The sequence below is a fragment of the Phocoena sinus genome, chromosome 12 (assembly GCF_008692025.1).
Source record: "Phocoena sinus isolate mPhoSin1 chromosome 12, mPhoSin1.pri, whole genome shotgun sequence".
In the NCBI taxonomy this organism is placed as follows: Eukaryota; Metazoa; Chordata; class Mammalia; order Artiodactyla; family Phocoenidae; genus Phocoena; species Phocoena sinus.
In genome coordinates this window covers 42637283-42658416 of record NC_045774.1, presented here as the reverse complement: position 1 = coordinate 42658416, position 21134 = coordinate 42637283, and the positions used below count along the sequence as shown (strand labels likewise).

Genomic DNA, 21134 nt, shown 5'->3' with positions numbered 1-21134 from the left:
GTCTCCACTCAGAGAATCTTCTTATGACTTGAAAGCAAAGGCAGATATATTTGTCTTCTAAAATGATGCATGGCTTCCCTATTTATTTATCCTGAGTTCCCTGTTAAGTTCTTCCAAGTAAAAGGCATAATTGATGATCTCAGTTGATTACACATTTTTCAAGCAGGTTTTAATTGTGTGTGGAGAAGTTCAGCACTTAGTGGAATCTAATTTTCCCAATTTGCTCTCCTTCAAATACACTACACTTCATGCATACAAATTTGGTAAATGTGGGATAAAATAATGGAATTTGACATGGGTCTTTATTTTTAAAGAAAGTGAGTCACCAGTCCACTTGTACTTTCTTTGTTTTTATTTATTCAGTAGATTTGAAAGTTAAATGTTTGCCATTTGGCCTTAGGGTTCACTAACAATTCAAAATGCAAAGTTAAAAACATTTTGTAATGAAAAATGTCAAAGTCATTTAAAAATGCATCAAGAAAGAAGACAGCAACACAGCTGGCCTAAAATGTAGTCATCTCTTTCCTAATCTCCAAGAAGATATTAGCAAGTGTGAGAATTCAAGTCAGAAATTCCTATTTAAAACTAAGATCTGTTAGTTTCATAATAGTCATGTCAGGTAGGACGCCTTAAAAATTCCTCATTTGCTTTTTTTTTTTTTTTTTTTTTTGCTTTCCTTCCCCAACTTACGAAGAGCAGGAATCCTTTAAACTTTCCATATTTAGGAATAAATTAATTAGTCAGAACTTCAGGAAATAAATCTGGGATGCATGTTAGCAATATTTTCTCAACGTATCAATGCAATCATACAGATATATTTAAGTAATCAATAAGGGTATTTGGTACTTATGAAGTGTGCTAAAATGTAATAAGAGCTATTATTCTGAGTATTTATCATGAACCAGATACTGTAGTAGGAAGTTTATATCAACTGTCTCATTTAGTCCTCATGACAGCCCTGAGAGATATGTATTTTTATCCCTATTTTATAGTTGAAGAAAATAGATGAGTCTCAGCTACTTAGTGGCAGAGTCAAGATCCAAACCCAGATCTATCCATTTCAAAACATATTCTTTCTCTTTCTGACTTACTTCACTCTGTATGACAGACTCTAGGTCTACCCACCTCATTAGAAATAGCTCAGTTTCATTTCTTTTTAGGCTGAGTAGTATTCCATTGTATATATGTGTCACATCTTCTTTAGCCATTCATCCGATGATGGACACTTAAGTTGTTTCCATCTCCGGGCTATTGTAAATAGAGCTGAAACGAACATTTTGGTACATGACTCTTTTTGAATTCTGGTTTTCTCAGGGTATATACCCAGTAGTGGGATTGCTGGATCATATGGTAGTTCTATTTGTAGTTTTGTAAGGAACCTCCATTCTGTTCTCCACAGCGGCTGTATCAATTTACATTCCCACCAACAGTGCAAGAGGGTTCCCTTTTCTCCACACCCTCTCCAGCATTTATTGTTTCTAGATTTCTTGATGATGGCCATTCTGACTGGTGTGAGATGATATCTCATTGTAGTTTTGATTTGCATTTCTCTAATGATTAGTGATGTTGAGCATTCTTTCATGTGTTTGTTGGCAGTCTGTATGTCTTCTTTGGAGAAAAGTCTTTTTAGGTCTTCTGCCCATTTTTGGATTGGGTTGTTTGTTTTCTTGTTATTGAGCTGCATGAGCTGCTTATAAATTTTGGAGATTAATCCTTTGTCAGTTGCTTCATTTGCAAATATTTTCTCCCATTCTGAGGGTTGTCTTTTGGTCTTGTTTATTATGGTTTCCTTTGCTGTGCAAAAGCTTTGAAGTTTCATTAGGTCCCATTTGTTTATTTTTGTTTTTATTTCCATTTCTCTAGGAGGTGGGTCAAATGCTAACACATATATATGGAATTTAAGAAACATAAAAATCTCATGAAGAACCTAGGGGTAAGACAGGAATAAAGACACAGACCTACTAGAGAATGAACTTGAGGATATGGGGAGGAGGAAGGGTAAGCTGTGACAAAGTGAGAGAGTGGCATGGACATACATACACTACCAACTGTAAGATAGATAGCTAGTGGGAAGCAGCCGCATAGCACAGGGAGATCAGCTCGATGCTTTGTGACCGCCTGGAGGGGTGGGATAGGGAGGGTGGGAGGGAGGGAGACGCAAGAGGGAAGAGATATGGGAACATATGTATATGTATAACTGATTCACTTCGTTATAAAGCAGAAACTAACACACCATTGTAAATCAATTATACTCCAATAAAGATGTAAAAAAAAAACAACAACACACAAAAACCATATTCTTATTTTATGACACCATGGTGGATCTCTGGAGGAAGATGACAAAAGTTTTAACCTTACAAGCTAAGAATTAAAAACATACTTTTTAGGGGCTTCCCTGAGGGGCTTCCCTGGTGGTTGAGAGTCCGCCTGCCAATGCAGGGGACACGGGTTCATGCCCCGGTCCGGGAAGATCCCACATGCCGCGGAGCAGCTGGGCCCGTGAGCCATGGCGGCTGAGTCTGCACGTCCGGAGCCTGTGCTCCGCAACAGGAGAGGCCACAGCAGTGAGAGGCCTGCGTACCGCAACCCCCCCGCCCCCCCCCCCCCCCCCCCCCCCCAAAAAACATACCTTTTAAGTCAGTTGTCTCCAAAGTGAGAGTACACATCTCAGGGGAAAATACAAGTTGATCCCCTGGGATCCAGGAAGAAAATATTATCATTAGTTTATATGTGGGGAAAAAAATGAAAATAATTAAGCTTGACTAATTTTTAACATATAAGTTGACCCTGGTGCAATTTCTTAATTTGTAGATCAGATGGTTGCAACTTTATTTTTTAACTGCCGTGTAATTTTTTCTTTTATCTTTTTTCCTTACCTGTTTTATTCCTACCTCCCTTCTTTCTCTTTCTTTCTTTTTGATAACAGCTTTATTGAGATATTATGTAATCCACATACCATACAATTCATCTATTTAAAGTGTAAAATTCAATGTTTTTTAGAATATTAGTATTTAGTATTACAGATATGTGCAACTAACACCACAGTCATTTTAGAACATTTCATCACCTCGAAAAGAAACCCCCTACCCTTTAATTATCACCTCCTGATCCCATCCCCCTAGGCCTCAGCAACAAGCTATCTACTTTCTGTCTCTGTAGATTTGCCAATTCTGGACATGTCATATAAATGGAATCATGTAAACTGTGGTCTTTTGTCACTGGTTTCTTTGGGTGATTGACTCCTTTAAGGTGTATGAGATTCTTTGACAGAGGAGTGGCTGTCCTGCTGTCAGAGGGGGTTCATAGTAGCCAGTTTATGTGAGTGTCTGGTTAAAGGATTTAGCAATTGTATCATCTCAGTAACTAAGCTTCACAAAGAGGATTGTTGCCTTAAAAATGATTCCTACACAAAAGCTGAGAGAGGTAATACCACAATGTACCATAAATAAATAACCAAAAAAAGTGCTCAGCTGAAACTTCTCTTATTCTTAATCTGACCTTTCTCCATCAGCCATGTGGCAAAGTAAAACAAACACAGTGAAATCTAATCACATGTAACAAAAATATTAGCTACAATTTGTAATTGTCAATAAGACAATTTATAAGACAAAATATGCATTTACTTCTACTTTTATTAAGGGTGGACTTTGCTCTAAATATACAGCATGCCTTAAGATATTACCTGACATATTGTTAGCAAGCAGTTAAAAAACGAAGCAACCATAACATAAAAATAACTTATGCGATTTGTGGGGGGAGGGAAGGGAGTTATGTTTAATGTCATACAACCCATCACTTTTTAAAAAATTCCGTTAAATATAATAATCATTGTTTTGCCTCAACTGGTATTTCTTATTTATTAAGAAATGATCAAAATCCTTATATCAACACTACTGGAGAAGTTCCTCTTCTTATCACTGTAAACACGGCTATATTACACAAGAAAAACAAGATGGCAACATTCTGCAAATAATATTGAAAGATGCATAAAAAGCTATGCTGAAGATTTGAAGAAGCAAGTATTAAAAGCCTGCAGCTTTGCAATGCTGAGATGAAAGTACAGATGTATCTAGCATGCCTCCGTCAGAGGTGGATTTACCATGAAGCTAGTGGAGTTTCAGGGATGCCAAACTTGCACAGAGACATGTGGTTCTTCCCTCTTGCTCCTTATTGAAACTTTTCCCCCATAATGCAAGCAGGATTTGGATCTAACTAATGGAATGAGCAGAGAAATTTGGGCATGTTGTGGCAGAAGCTTACTTCGTTTCCCGTGCTCAGAAATTCCAAAGAACAATTCTTACTGAATTAAAACACTACCCTACGCTTTAGGGTCTTCTGCTTCTTACCTCTCTTTACCCATCTCTGCTATTACTATGATTCTCACTGGCCAGCCCAGTGATTCTGCGTGTCAGTGTCTGCTTCTGAGACAGCACAGCATTTCTTCTTTCCTGGAATGATATGCCACCTTCAAAATACCAAATTAACTCTCTTCCATTATTTAAAACAAGCAAAACTGACGCAAAACTCTGTTCTCCATGAAACCTTTCCATATTTGCTTTGGCCAATTTAAAAAATAAATTTATTGAGTATAGTTGATTTACAGCGTTGTGTTAGTTTCTGCTGTACAGCAAAGCGAATCAATTATACATATACATATATCCACTCTTTTTTTAGATTCTGTTCCCGTATCAGTCATTACAGAGTATTGAGTAGAGTTCCTTGTGCTGTACAGTAGGTCCTTATTAGTTATCTATTTTATACATAGTAGTGTGTATATGTCAGATTGGGACTGACATATTCTTTGCCTAGTTTTAAAGACTGACATTATCTCTGATAACTTCTAGCAATTTTATATAGACTTACTGGAGTACATGGGTATTTTTATGTTCTCTATGCAGGTACAGTAGCTTCACTTATTTAAGTTCCATGCCCCTCCACGTTTCTTGGAGGCAGGGACCAAGCATCCCTTCCTCATAACCTGTACCCAGCAAGGCCTTGCCAAATGCTACTGAGTGATCTCTTTCTCTGCAGCTAATCCCCAAACCTGCAGAGTGTGTGCATAATAAATGAGTAAACATTGCTGCTAACTCAGCTACCAAAGAGTTTAATCAAATACACAGAAGGAATAGACTTTAAGATCGAAGATACCAATCTCAAGAGTTAATGACTACACACCAGTGTCTTCTAAAAGTAAGTCAGAATTACAGAGTAGAAGGAAATGTAGAGCTCATTATCTTAGCTTGAGTTCCCCAGAAAGCACAGGCTTAAGTGCCGCTACTTTAGTTAGGACTGTAATCCCAGGGAGTAGGAGTGAGGAAGGGAAGGTGGGAGGGACAGTTCTGGGGCACTGAGTACCCAACAGAGAACCCTGTGAGGCAGGACCATCTTTAGAGAACCTGCAGAAGTGACTGCTTCTCGGGACAGTCTGTCAGGGGGAGGGCCAGGGGGAGAGGAAGAAGAAGAATCTATCTGTCTGCTTTAGTTTTCTATTGCTCAACCTCCCAGTTGCTGATGAGTGGGCACCAAATAGGTCCCCACAAGGTCTGGCCTTCAGCATCAACCTGGAATCTCCAGGGTAGAAGGCACAAGGCACACAGAATGGGCATGAGGCCCGGGGCCACTGGGCTGGGCCCACACAGTTTTGATTGCAGTCTATTCACAGTCTGTCAAGGCAGCCGCCACTGGAGCTAGGATACCTTGGAGATAGTGAGACCAAGAAGATTTGAAGGGGAGCATAAGTATCTTACACACTCGTCAATTAAACTATCCTTACTTTACACGAAGGAATCCGAGCCCTAAGTTGGAGATGTGCAGGATCATGGAGCTTCATCAACGGAACTCAAGAGCCAGGGGCTTCTAACTCCCTATTGGTGCTTTCCACTGTTCTGTCCCACTTCTCTAGACAAACAACATCTAATATACATGCACATCTGTGACTCATCCTCTCACACTAGAGTTTCAAATGTCTCCTACACTTACTACCTCATGGACTCAGTGGAATATTGTTTACGAGGGCTTCCTTGTGACTTACTTGGTTTCCTCTAAAAAACAAAAAGAAAAGAAACTGATACCACAGAACCAGAGAACAGGTTAAATTCCATGAACACAGAATCTGAGGCAAAGAAACTCCAATTAATGTAAAACCTCTGGAGATGTGTATTTGCTTCTTGCCTAATAATCTCCTTACATAGAAGTCTAATTAATACTTAAATGGAATAAAGCCTTTCAGCAAAGATCTTCAAGAAGCCAGTGTCCTAACTTCTGAAAACAGCAATCTCGTCAAAGAACATAGTAGAACACATTCTTCCCATATTCAAGTGGTACTGTGTTTAGTCAAGGCAGTATACGTGTTATTTATGTACGTACATCTGAATTCATATGCTGATTCAGATCTGACATGATTTGCATGAGAATAGTTAACAGAATGAAGATGTTTCTGCAGAAAGTTTGATGTGCTCTCCTTCAAGATGATGATGTAATTGTTTCACTCTCATACCAAAGAATTACAAAGCAATATGATTATGTAACTCTATGCTGAAATTTTTCATACCTCTTTAAAAGAATGTATTCTTATAACTAAGGGAAGAAAATGAGATTCAACTTATGTTTTATATTAAATCTTATTATTTTGAATATCTACTTTGTAAAACACAAGTTTATTTACAAGATTCTAACGTCTATTTCTTTAACAGAACGGAGCTTTTGTGGTCATGGTTTATGTCGGTCTTTATGAATACAAGCTCTATTATAACAGGTATTCAGCTTCCAGCAGCACTTTTTCCTGAGACTCATACATTTTTCATTGTCTAGTCATTCTGAATTTAAAGTGGATAGGATGTCCTTTTAAACACATAAACAAAGATGAAAATGTGTATCATAGTCTCTTCTCCATTTCTGCTGCTAAAATTATAGGAACTCTGTATCCTATGTTAGAATGCATCTGGTGTGCTATTCTATAAACTACATGAATAGCCAACAGCTCCCAGTATAAAATTCCACCCGGCACCGTATTTAGCATCATTTTTGCAAGATAGCACCTTACCAGGCTTGTTCAGAAATGCACCAGAAAAGAGTTTATTAATCTCAGTGTCTAACTGGCAGAAGGAATACGGTGAAAATGAGATTTTTTTGTCTTTCAGAGCTAGTAGTTTTTCAAGATAAGATAAGCAGTCTTTCAAACCTTCTGATCTTTTTCATTTGTAGATATTTTTTCACTTGTAAATTTGTTCATTCATTCATTCTGTATTTATTGAGCATTTATTTCCTTCCCATTCAGGAGTCCTCAAGGCACCAGGAATATAGAAATGACTAGAATAGCTTCCCTTCTTTTCAGGAACTCATGAGTCATACAGTATGGTGAGCACAAGTAGAGATAGGAACATACAGAGAAGGACACTTAACTCAGCCTTAGCGAGCAAGGGGCGGCCAAGGGGAGGCTTCCTGGAGAAGATGGTACCTTAAGTTCATGAAGAATTAAGTGAAGGGACCAGACATCTGCTGTAGTGGTTAGTGTGGGAAAAAATTGTTAGGAGGGGTAAGGTGACAGTAAATGAACTGAAAAGATCCATAGGCAGAGACAGTGGTAGGAAGACATTCTGAGGCACAGATCACCAAAAGGATTTGCTCTGTGCTAAAAAAGAACAAAGGAGAATCTGATGAGAGGAAGATGGTGGGGCAGTGGAGAGGAGTGGGAGGTGGAATCAGCCGAGTGTCAACATCTAGGTTTATTTATATTTTTGTTTATTTTGCTTTGATGATTCTAGTAACTTAGCTCAGATATGCAGACTTGCAACAGCTCCAGTACTAGCTCCCTTCACTTGGGAAAGGACTGGTGAACTAATCTGATAAAAGGTCCCTTCCATTCCTTCCTGTTTTACAAGTCATGTTTATTAGCATGATGAACAAAACCATAATGTGTGTTTTCTATCAGATCATACCAGCAGCAGCTGAATGACACGGCCACTAATTAAAAGCAGAAGTTGAATACAGCAGATTTGCTGTTTTGTTTGGATGAAGAAACAAGAATAAGCTTGTGTTGACCTCTGTTGAAAGGCACACATTACAGATGTCTTGGTGGAAGAGTTTTCATCAGTCAGTTGGGACGAATTGTTTTGTCTTCACCTTCCCCAGAATATTTCTGGAAACCAGCCACTTAGGTTTAGCACTGTGTTCCGTGCCCTCTGTGAGGGAAAAGAGTATTTTTTTAGCAGCATAATGATGGTGTAGCATAGTAATTAGGAAGTTGGGATTTGGAATCACATGACTTAGTTTCTATCCAAATCTTCCCCCGCTGGCTCTGTGACCTTGGGCTGGCTGCTTACCTCTCTAAGCATCAGTTTACTTATCTAGCAAGTGGAACCATAACAATATCTGCCTTGTAAAGTTATTATGAGGATTAAATAAGACAGAATGTATAAATCTAAGCCTAGGACTCGGCACATAGAAAGAACTTAATAAATATGAATTATTATTGCTATTTCATCTTACCTGGGTCCATTTTGTAGTAAGTTACTTGGGAACTAAGCTCCAAAATCTTGGTTTAGTAGTTCCCCAGTGACAAAGACTATGTCTTATTCATCTTTGCATACATAGTGCCTGGCATGTGGAGGCTGTTTTATAGTATTCAACATATTGGCACATATACATCAGAAGTACTAAAATTTCTTTTCTCTTATGTCAGCACTCTGTCATTTTTTTGTGGCTTGATTTTGTTCAGGATATCGCCAAGGTTTCAAATACCATGGTTGTAACTTAAGCAGTTGTAGGAATTACCATGTCCTAGCAGGAGCCGTCGACCTTCCTTTCCCAAGGAGACACACTCCATACACAGCATTCTCCAGTGGACATACTCAGCACCAGGACCCACTCTCTGGTATATGAGCTGTAACTCTCCCCACTTCTCTTCCACTTAAGGATGTAAGTTATTATGCAAGTAAGAGTGACCCAATGAGAGGATGATCATGAGTCCACTCTAAATTATTTTTAATCATTTTAAACGTTATTATTTTAACTATTTTTGTTATGTTTATGTTATGTAGTGACTAGATCAAACTTCTTCAAAGGATTCTTTGAACTCTTTAAAATTCTTCAAAGTCAGCACCTTTATTTCTCACCACTTCTGTCCAATTAGTCACCACTAACTATCCCTTCTGTGAAATTCTCTGTTCCCTTTGTTTCCCTGATACCGAGTGTTGTTCTGGTACTGACCTCCAAAAGTGGTCTTTCAAAGGCTGGCAGTGACCACAAATCATCTTCTGTCAGTCCTCGTTCTTCACGCCCTCTAAGCAACATTCAATATTACAACTGTTGCCTCCATGAAAGTCTCTGTTCCCTTGACATAAAGAACTCTCTTGGTCTTCCCCTTAGCCTTCAAACCACTTCTGACTCCAATGATGTGCCTCTTCTTTCGTCCCTAACCCCAATCTGGGGATTCTCTAAAGACTTCCTAGGCCTTCTTATTTTATTTCCTCTTCTTCCTTCCATGTTGTTAGCATCCGTTTCCAGTACTTTAGCCGCCACTCTTATATGTAAAAGTTCCACATATTTTTCTCCTGGTTGACCTCCCTATCCAACTCTGATCCCATGATTCTAATACTGTTGGATCATTTGGAAGTTCATTTGGCAGCTCAAATTCAATATACCAAAAATGTTTGTTATCTTTACACTAAAACCAACTCCTTATCGTGGTTTTTGTTAGTGGGTATCACACTTCTCTTAGGCTGGCTTAAAAACCTTTGAGTTAAATCTGGTACTTCTCTTTACTTCTGCTTTTCTTTCTTCTTTTTTTTGAAATCATCCTTTCATCTCAACAAAACTGTTCAGTGTTGCCTAGGTCTACCTCTGCACTGTCTTGAAGCTCTCCATTTTCTACTTCCTCTGAATGGTACTGCCCAGCTGTAAATATAGTGAAGAACATTATACCAGCATCACAGTAAAAACAATAATTATAGTATAATGATATAGAAGTAAAGGAGATATATCCCAGGGAAGAGAGGGCAGAGAAGACTTTTTAAAGGGGGTAACATAACGTGTGAGCCAAATCTTGAAAGATGAATAAGAGTCAGACTGACACGTCGGGATGAACATTCTGGAAATAATAACATGTGAAAAGGAATGCCAACAAAGAAGACCACGACTCATTGTTGAAGTGCAAGTAGCTCTGTAGGTCTGGAGCTCTGGCTTCATGGGGGAATAAAGTGGGGAAGCAGGAGGCAGAGCTTTGCGGTAGTAGGAGTGGAGGGAGGGTATTGAGGGCCTTGTTTCAGTATCTGCTGCTGCATAACAAACCACCCCAAACTTCATGCCCTAAAACAACACAACCAATGATTATTTCTCACAGTTCTCCAACTGGGCAGCAATCACTGGGGATGGTTCATCTCTGCTCCACATGACTCAGGTTGGCGCTGCTCCACTGGGGCCAGAGGAGCCACAATCCTCACTCACATGTCTGGTACTTCAGCTGAGGTGGCAGTGGTTGGCTGGGTCTCCCTTCTTCTTTTCACACAGCCTCTCAATATTCGGTAGTCTAGCTCTGGTTCTTTACATGGAAGCTGTATCCTAAGAGGGCAGAAAATGGAAGCCGCAGAGCTTCTTAAGGTTTAGGACAAGAAGTCACATGACATCTCTCCCCCTACCTTCTATTGGTCAAAGCAAGTCACAAGACCAGCTCAGCTTCTGGAAGAGGAAAATAGACCCCACCTCCCTTTGGGAGAAGCAGCCTGAATATAGAGGGATGTGAGGAAATGTTGGCAGACATCTTTGTAGATGGTGTAACATAGGCCTTATAGGTCACTGCATTCTGTAGGGTACCATCTATAGGGTATCATCTATAGGGTAGGATTTTAAGCAACAGACTGACATTTTAAACTTACATGTTTAAAAATATCGCTTTGACTCCTTTGACACCTTTATGAAGATTGAATTGAAGGGTCAGGGCCAGTACCTGGAAACAGAGCAATCTACCCATCTACCAAGGCAGCCTCTGCCAATATGTTACAGGCTAACCTCTGCAGAGTCTTTTTCATAGGTCCACATGCATTGCCACAATTTGTCCTCCTCGTGGAAGCAAATGGAATGAGTGATGGATGCCTTTTTTAAAAAGAAGGATACCACCAAGGTGTCCACTCAGAACCCTGCCCAGGGGTCCAGTGCCCCTTCCAGAAAGATAGATTCACACCTGCCATGGGGGAGGGAATATGCAATGCTGCCGTTGCTCTGCCTATTGCTTTTCTGTTTAGAAATACTACTCTTTGCTTATTTTATGTTCATTTTTCTTTAAATAAATAAACCAGGAAAGTCAGATGAGACCCCTGGGGAGAGCAGAAGTCTGCTTTGCAGAAGCCAGGGGCTTGTCCTGTGTCAGAGCATACAGGTGGATGTGACCATAAAGCCCACATGGGCGTTTTATTTCTATGCAAAGCGAACCATTTGACTCTTGCCTGTAATCTCCACTACAGTGGTGTGTAGGGTCAGTGCCTAAAAAAAAAAAGCCATAGAAAATATTCACAGAATTTGAAATGTCTTATTGTACCCCCTCAGTCACTAAATTTCCTTCGTGAATGAGAGTTTTAATGTGTCAGCAACTGCGACTTGAGCAGAGGAGAGCAGAGACTAGTGCTTATTAGTGCTTGTTAGAGCAAACTGTTCAATATCTGGGAATGGAGAGGAGATAGTCCTTTTAGATTATCAGGGCTTTGTATGGCCCCTTTACCTAAGTGTTCCTAGAGCCAAGATTTTGGTCTATGAAGAAAAAAGTCTCTGTTTTTTGGTACAAGAACCTGAGGACAAGGTTGGAATATGGTCCTGCTTCGTCAGTGTTCAGGTTCTCTCTCAGGTTTCTGAACATTTGTTCATGCCATGGTGGCATCAGGATGATGTTAATTCCCCCCACCCAGAACTCCAGGGCTCAGTAGGTAGAAGCCAGGATCACTTGGAGAGATTTGGTCTCAAATCTCAGCTTTGCCACTTCCTAGTTATGCGACTGTAAGAAAATTCCTTAACCCCTCTAAACTTTGGTTTCTTCCTCTGTAAAACCCCAGTAAGGTAGCATTGCTGTGATGGATTAAAAGAAATACTGTTTATTGCACTTAGCCTAGTGAATGGCACAAGTGCTCAGTAAATTTTAAGTGATTATTCTAATGGACTTTCTGCTGATCTTTGCTATGTTTCTCTTTATTTCTCAGGGAGATGTTAATCTCTGTGGCTCTAGGCCAGGTGTTATCCCTCCTTATTTGTGGAATTAGCTTGACCAGCAAGTACCTGTCAGAAGATTTCCATGCCAATACACCAGTCTTCCAGAGTTTCCTCAATTACATCCTCCTCTTCTTGGTCTATACCACCACACTAGCTGTCAGACAAGGTAAGCATGCAAAATCCCGAGAATATAGCTTTGTTTCTCTTTTAGCAACATCTGCAAGAGTGATGAGCGATGACCAGATTAACTTTTTTCACTTACAGCGTCATAAGACAATTCAAAACCCCAAATCTCACTTTTCTATTTTGCAGTAATACAGCAAACAAAATGAGTGAGTAAATCACAAAGAAGCATAAATTGTGTGAATTCAGCAGGAAGTAGGAAATGCATGTATAGGCAGAAATGTACAATTGCTTATATTTGAATTCCTGTTAGCATTCCTTGTACCCCTCAGTAAATCTAAATAGACTGCTTCGCTGGAACCTGGAAGAGGCCTGATGAAGCTGTCTTAATAAATGCTAGCCCTTAGAAATCCAAGGGGATTACAAATATATGTTCTTGGGAAAGTGTCACGAGAAAGATAAAAATAGTAAACACAAACAACTCTAGTAATAACAAAGGGGAAAAGAAAGAAAAGAAAGCTACCACAAATGGCTATGTGAGATGTTCTGTCTAAACTTAAAAGAGCCAAAAAAATGAAACAAGTCCTCCAAGAGTCAGTGCAAGAAAAACTTATTAAAGGGCAATTGCAGTTGAAATCCTTGGGGTATATCTCTGGAGGATATACTTCAGAGACTTATGATTATACCTATGGCCCAGAAATAGCCAATAATAATCCCCCAGTATCAGCTGTCGACTGTAAAATATGCACTGAAAAGTAGCCATTAATAGGTTTGAAGACAATTATATACCATAATAATGAATAAAGATATGTGTATAGCTGTATACATCAATCCTAAGAGTCATACTTTTTAGAAACTTTGCTAATAATCATATATCAGCATTGAATTTTTACATTTCCTTATTTGGATTGTCCTTCAGAGTAATATTGCTTAATTAAAATGATTTGGCCAGGACTAGATTTCATCTTAGAGGGAGAGTAAAAATGAACAAGTTAGGACTGAATTCTAGTTTAACTTGGGATTTGTTTAAAGTATTGGAAAAGCTGATTTCATTTACTTCTCAACTATTGGTGTTATTGGTGTTTGTTTTTAAAATTTAACATCGGTAGGCATAATTAATTTAAGAGTAAAATTTCAAATAAAACCTCAGGCTACAAAAGTTATAGACATTGAGTCTCAGCTATATTTCCTCAGTAGGATTTGGAAGCTAATGATTTTGAATGCTACAAATGCATTATCTAAACAGTTATACCCACAATTTCACCATTGGTGCCTCAATCCAGGAAAAAACTCCAGAAAATGAGGAAACTGGGGAGGCATATACTTAGAAATTTACTTATGAGAGACTGTTAACATGAGGAATGTATAGTTTGGTCATTCAAGAAGAGAGAGCTATGCAGTTTGACTTAAAAATCACTTGATGAAAGCTTGAATAATAGTTTAGAATTATTAAAGAATAGAATGATTTTAGCCCAGTACAAGGATTATAATTAAGGATAGTAAGATTAAATGAAGAGCAATTTTGCAACACTCTAATATAACCCAAAAAATCACACGAAAGTGGTGAATTTACGTTCTGTAGAGATTTTTAGAAACAAACAGTCTAGACTACAAGATGGTGAATTACAACTAGTCTTTGGGTTCTTGTCAGTCTTACTTTCCAGGAGCCCAGAGATTTAACAAAAACTCTCATCAGGGAAAAAAGTAAAATCAAGCCATTCTAAGAAACAGAGAATAATTGCACAGTTACAGGTAGAGACAGAAAAGCTTAAAAAACTAAATGTAGAAAAAGACCCAAGGTTAATAATAATACCTTCTGTTGAGGCTTTATAATGTGCCAGCTACTACATATGTGAATTACCTCTTTTATTCCTTCAGTCCAAGGAAATAAGAATCATTATCCAAAATTTTATAAATGAGAGATCGGAGGCTCCCCCAGCATCAAGAACCTGCTCCAGGCTACAGAACTAGGGAGAGTAGGGGCCCCTCCCAGGCCAGGGCTGGGTGCCTTCATGGCCCACTGTGCCCACCCATGTGCGGTCTGGGGAGGAAGGAAGAGGGAAGGGAGACAGGCTGGAGCAAAAGGAGGATTTTTCCCCTTGAATTTCAAAACCCTGGATAAGAAACCAGCCCTGGGGGCAAAGTCTAGTGCAGCGCAGCACTGATGTCAGGAGGATGTGACTGTAAACGGTGCTGGGAGAGGATGGCGAGGGTGGGCAGGGCAGAGGCACGACTGGAAAGAGGCCAAGGACCAGAAACAGCAAGGAATTCAGAGGCTCTTTGGAAGGAAAAAACTGAAGGGGACCTGAGAAAATTCTTACTGTCATTGCAGTTGGTGATGGAGAGAACCAGTTTCTAAAATGCCTTATCCAGAGATTTCTGCATTGCCTCAGATTATCACTAAATATGCTGGCATGTCTTTATTTGGATGTTTACTCAGAATGTTTGTTTGTTTTAAGCTTCATCTTTAGAAGTTTTAATAGGCTGGCATTAAGCTAACATCTGGAAATCAACATAGTAATTACATTAATTTTGTATAGGCTGATTCCGTGCCATGTTTTAGAGACATAATAATCTCCTTCCTCATGCACCTCGAGATTTGAGAGGGAATGAACAGAGCAAAGAGGAGAGGATGGAAAGTGTGATGTGTGTGAGGAAAGTGCTGTCATGGCCACATTTTCTCCTCCCTACCAGGTACTTCCTAAGTACTCTGCCGGGAGTGCTGCAGGTCAGGATTGAGCAAGATGCCAGCCTTCCCAATTCTTCCAGCACAGATGTCACTGGCCCCACAAGGCCACCAAATTCATTTGATACCACCTTAGGCCACACAATAGCAATAAGTTAGACTCAGGAATTAACAATCTTTCTTTATCGTTTTAATTATAAAATGTATGATTGTCACATGTAAACATATTGTGATAAATGCAAGAAGGCTTTCAAGAGCATTAAGCGTGATGTTATTACAAAAGCCTTGTGGAAATTTGACTTCAGAGTTAAAGTGAATTCTCCTCACCAAATTTGCACTGAACCAATGATCAAAGACTCTGAAGCAACAGAATGCAGTATAAGTTTCAGTGTAACGCCAGTTCAAACTGGAGTTTTGAATTTGTCCCTGATTATTAATTGGTTCCTACAAAAATTTGTAGAAAACCAAAAATTGATTCCTACAAAGACCGTCCTCCTTAAAAAAAAAAGTATACTGTAGAACAACTTTTAAGGCTAGCCCTTCGTGATTGGAGCTAGGTTTTTTTATTCCAGATGGTTCTAAAATTTTTAAAAATCTTGCTGTTTCTCCTAAAGAGCTTCTTTAATACAACTCTGTAGAAAAAAAAATGTACTTCAAAAAGTAGTTCCAATGACAATGTATCACATTTGAGAATTCAGATAAAATTTAGATAGCTGTTACTTGGTTAGTTGTAACCACTTTGGGGAAATTACTCAGACAATGTGGTGAAGTGGCTAAGAATCCGCCTGCCAATGCAGGAGACATGGGTTTGAACCCTGGTCCAGGAATATCCCACATGCCGTGGAGCAACTGAGCCCGTGCGCCACAAATACTGAGCCTGCGCTCTAGAGCCCGTGCACCGCAACTACTGAGCCCGCGTGCCACAACTACTGAAGCCTGCGTGCCTAGAACCCATGCTCTGCAACAAGAGAAGCCATCGCAAGGAGAAGCCGACACACCACAACGAAGAGTAGCCCCCGCTTGCTGCAACTAGAGAAAGCCCGCGTGCAGCAACGAAGACCCAACACAGCCGGGGGTGGGGGGAAAATATACACGCACACACACACACACATACACATACCCATTGAAATAATGCCTGAAATCCAAACTCACGCTATATGTACAAAGTAGGGTTTCAGGAATTGTAAAGAAAAACGTAGTCCTCCTCTTGTGTTTCTCCTTTACTCTTACTCTACCACCACACCACAATACTTCTGACACCAGATGTGTGGCGTTTTTCCCACACCATGCAATTCTGTGACACCAGCTGGGTGTCTTACAATATAACTCAGTTCTGACAGTTCTATCTGGAGATGGATAGAAGTTATTACCTGTGCTTCTGACCTACCTGCTATAGATCAGAGGTTCCCACGAACCCTCCTTGGGTTTGGTTAATTTGCTCGAGCGTCTCACAGGACTCAGGAAAGCAGTTTACTTACTGTTTACCAGTTTATTACAAAAGGATGTGATAAAGGATATAGATGTATGCTCAGATGGAAGAGGTGAGTAGGGCAAGGTGTGTGGAAAGGGTCGTGGAGCCCCCAGGCCCTCTCTGGGCACAGCACTCTTAGCATCTCCATGTCACGTGTTCACGAACCCTAGAGCTCTCCAAACCTCGTGCTTTTGGAATTTTTACGGAGGCTTCATTAGGTAGGCATGATCATTAGCTTCATTTCCAGCCCCTCTCCTCTCTCTGTAAAATGGGAAGGCGGGGCTGAAAGTTCCGGGCTTCTAATCATAGCTTGGTGTTTCTGGTGACCAGCCCCATCCAGGAGCACACCAAGAGTCACCTCATTAGAAACAAAAGAAATTCCTGTCTCTCTGGAAATTGTAAGTGATTTAGGAGCTCTGTGTCAGGAACTAGGGTCAAAGACCAAATATTAGAACCAAATATGCTCCTAGCGTTCTTCTCACTTAGGAAATTACAAGTGTTTTAGGAGCTCTGAGCCAGGAACTGGGGGCAGAGAACGATACATATATATTTCTATTATCTCACAGGTATATGACTAAGAAAGTATAGTGAAGCTTCCCAAAACTTACGGATTTGCCTGGGAAGCCTCTTCCTCATGCCTACTTTTTTCTTAAAATTCCATGTAATACTAACTGAAATCAGGAAGCAGAGAAACACAAAAAGCAAAGACTGTGAACAACTAAAGACCACTCAGTTCTTGCATTTGGATGTAGAAACAAGAACTGTGACAGGCTTTTAAAACAAAGGTGAAATAGGATATATTTCTTTTCAAGAAAAATTATGTCATCAAACTTTTTGCCCATAAGCTTCTTTTATCAATTATTACAAGAACCCTGCTGCTTCCCAGAACTACGTTCAGCAGTTCTTAAATAATAGATATCCGTGGTTCTTTTTTTGGCAGTTTTTAACTTCTGAATATATATAAACCACACAATTTTTAAATAGTCAATAATTTCTTCTTCCTTTTCTTCTGCCAGTTTTTCTCAGTTCTTGCCTCTCCAATTTCTTTTTGTTTTCCTTATCAACAAGTTGCTCAGCGATGGGGGAGGTAAGGATTGTGGAGCAAAAGCAGGATGCTGAGAGTGAAAAGAAAACACTTTCGTTCCTTGTTTTCTTCCTCAAGTTGTGATGGTGGGGAAAGAATGGGTATCAGTAATGAACGCACGGATAGAATCAGAAGTGCCTGTATACTGAAAAGTAAATTCCTGCCTTACTGTTCAAGAGAAATATTCTCGGTTTGAACATTAAATTCCAGAAGACAGAAATCCGAGAGGTCTAGGTTCAAATTTCAGTTCTCTGTGGAGAGGCTGAAAGCATTAAGTCAGCTCAGGAATATCAAGCACTCACCCTCTCCTGATCCCTTTTACCCACTATCTTCTTTGTTCACCCAGAGCACTCAAGCAGGGCAGGATTGGTGAGAGAAATATATAAAGATGACAGCCTTGTCTACACACAATAGCTGGATGCAACTCATGGCCCAGTAGTCTAGTCTCCACAAGAATGTTCTTCTCAGAATTTGTACCAAAAAAGTATTGCTCCTTTTGGTGGTGGCTGGGGAGACATTAATCAGAAGATAATTGTTGCCTCTTCCAATGTAACGCAGGCTTCATATTTGTTCTCTGCAGAAACACTATACTTCTTACACTTCTTACAATTACATAGGCTAAATTCTCAGTTACCAATGCTGCAAGATTTAAAATATCTGTGTAATTAGAAGAAACGTAGGACTTCATACGAAATAATATAGACCTCTCAGAAAACCACAAGGTCTGGGAAACTTAGGTATCTGGCATTTCACAGTATGTCAGACCCTAGAACCCCCTGAAGATCTCACCTCCCCAGTTCTGTTTGTATGGCTCTGCCTCTGTGAACCTTTGCCCCTTGCCTTTGTTGGAATTTTCTTTGATGCTTGCCATAGGAAGTCAAAAACACAGGCCAGAGCAGTAAAAAGAGTTAAAGCAGGAGCCAGGATTTTCTCAGAGCAGAAGCCTCAGTTTTGTTTTGTTTTTTAATTTTATTTTATATTAGAGTACAGTTGATTTACAATTTTGTGTTAGTTTCAGGTGTACAGCAAAGTGATTCATTTATACATATACATGTATCCATTCTTTTTCAGAATCTTTTCGCATATTTGTTATTACAGAATATTGAGTATAGTTTCCTGTGCTATACAGTAGGTCCTTGTTGATTATCTATTTCCTATATAGTAGTGTGTATTTGTTAATCCCAAACTCCTAATTTATCCCTCCCCCCAATGTTTCCATTTTGGTAACCATAAGTTTGGTTTCAAAGTCTGTGAGTCTGTTTCTGTTTTGTAAATAAGTCCATTTGTATCATTCTTCTTTAGATTCCACATGTAAGTGATATCATATGATATTTGTCCTTCTCTGTCTGACTTACTTCACTTCATATGATCATCTCTAAGTCCATCCATGTTGCTGCAAATGTCATGATTTCATTCTTTTATGGTTGAGTAATATTCCATATTCCATTATTCCAGTGATGTTGTATATACGTACAACATCGTCTTTAACCAATCATCTGTCGATGGGCGCTTTGGTTGCTTCTGTGTCTTGGCTATTGTAAATAGTGCTGCAACGAACGTTAAGGTGCATGTATCTTTTCGAATTACGGTTTTCTGCAGGTATATGCCCAGGAGTGGGATTGCCAGATGATATGGTAGATCTATTTTTCGTTTTCTAAAGAACCTGCATACTATTCTCCATAGTGGTTGTACCAATTTACATTCCCACCAACAGTGTAGGAGGGTTCCCTTTTCTCCACACCCTCTCCAGCATTTATTGTTTGTATGTTTTTTGATCATGGCCATTCTGAGTGGTGTGCGGTGATACCTCATTGTAGTTTTGATTTGCACTTCTCTAATAATTAGTGATGTTGAGCATCTTTTCATGTGCTTTTTGGCCATCTTGTATGTTGAAGCCTGAGTTCTGCTCATACACAGCTAGTTCAGTTTCCAGTTCTCTGGATAACCTTGAATAAATCACTGAGAAGGGATTCTTAGATGGTTGGATAAGGAAGGACTTGACAAATGTAAATACTGAATTGTAACTCCCTTGAGAGTCGTGGGGGAGATATTACTGTCACTTACCTACATCTGGTGAGGTAATAGTCACTGGAGCCTAATAAAACATCTCCCTTATGGGAAATTACTTGGCAAACCTCCATTCCTGTTCCTTGTCATGTTGCATTTATTTTTACTTCATATGTATGATTGGAGAGTTTTATCCCCCATAGTATAGAAAGGCTGTACCTCAGTGATTTCTGAAATGAACCTTGGTGGACACTCCATGGGAGTTATGCTTATGTTGGGGAAGGGAGAAGAGAAGGTGGGGCAGCGGGTGGGGGTGAAGGGATTTTTACACAAACCATGCTGGGAAATTGTTAGAGAACATTAAAGGGGAAAATTAAAATCCATTTCTAGCAAAACTGCCTGCCAGTATATGGAGCAACTAGAACTCTCATATACTGCTGCTGGGAATGCAAAGCGATACGGACACTTTGGAAAACGGTTTGGCAGTTTCTTATAAAGTTAAACATCCACTTACCGTGTAACCCATCAATCACATTCTTCGAAGAGAAATGAAAACATCATATCCACGCAAAGAACTATACGCAAATGTCCATTGCAGTTTTATTCACATTCATAAGCCCAAACTGTAACCAACCCAAAAGCTCATCAGTTTGTGAAAGGAGAAAAACAGTTGTGGTAAATGCACACAATGGAGTATGACTCAGCCATAAAAGGAAAACGCTACTGATACATGCAATGATATGGATTAATCTCGACAGCATTATGCTATGTGCAAGAAGCCAGACACGAAAGCTTATATACAATGTACATAATTACATAATGCAAAGTAATGTGATATTCTGGAAAAGGCAAAACTATAAGGTCAGGAAATAGATCAATGGTTGGTAGAGTGGGAAGTGGGGTGTTGACTGCAAAGGGACACAAGGGAACTTTTGGGGTAATGGAAATGTTCTGTATACCTTGATTACTGAAGAGGTTACATGACCATATACATTTGTCAAAATTCTTCAAACTGTACACTTAAAAGGGGTGCCTTTTATTACATATAAATTATGCTTTAATACACTTGACCAAAGGGAAAAAAAAAGCAAGAGAACTGACTGTCTACTCTCACTCCACGGCTGCCATGATGAAATAATGTTATCACTGGGCTCAGAGTTTCCAATGTGTAGCTATTCCCTCAGTCACTTATGGGTATTAGGAAATGCCATTAGAACTTCCTACTTCATTGTGGCATGCTTTCAGGCTGCAAGAATGAGTATAGTTTCCTCCAACCCCAGAAAATGTACCTACTCTAAAGAACTTGCTCCTGGGACATGAATTATTATTTATCAAGCTCACAATCTATTAAATAGTGTAAAAGTACATAAATTTCATACATATGCAGTGCTTACAGGGTGAATCTGCCCCAAGTCAAGTCTCCCATAGTCTTAACCAAATTTACAGTACCTAATAGTGCATGTACTGTTTGTGCTAAAGTGACTGAATCTCAAATAGAGTGAATCCGTAGGCAGAACTTTCAATATCAGTTAGCACAATAAATGACTTTTAGATTGCAGGAAAATGACATG

General features: G+C 39.4%; 1 protein-coding gene across 1 annotated transcript in view; it reads left to right on the top strand.

Moving 5' to 3' along the window:
- The window catches only part of SLC35F1 (solute carrier family 35 member F1), a 414631-nt gene that overhangs the window by 231201 nt on the left and 162296 nt on the right, over window positions 1-21134 (top strand). The window contains exon 2 of the mRNA XM_032651819.1: window positions 12183-12358. Within this exon, the coding sequence (XP_032507710.1) occupies window positions 12183-12358 (176 nt within the window). The remainder of the gene's footprint in view (window positions 1-12182; window positions 12359-21134) is intronic.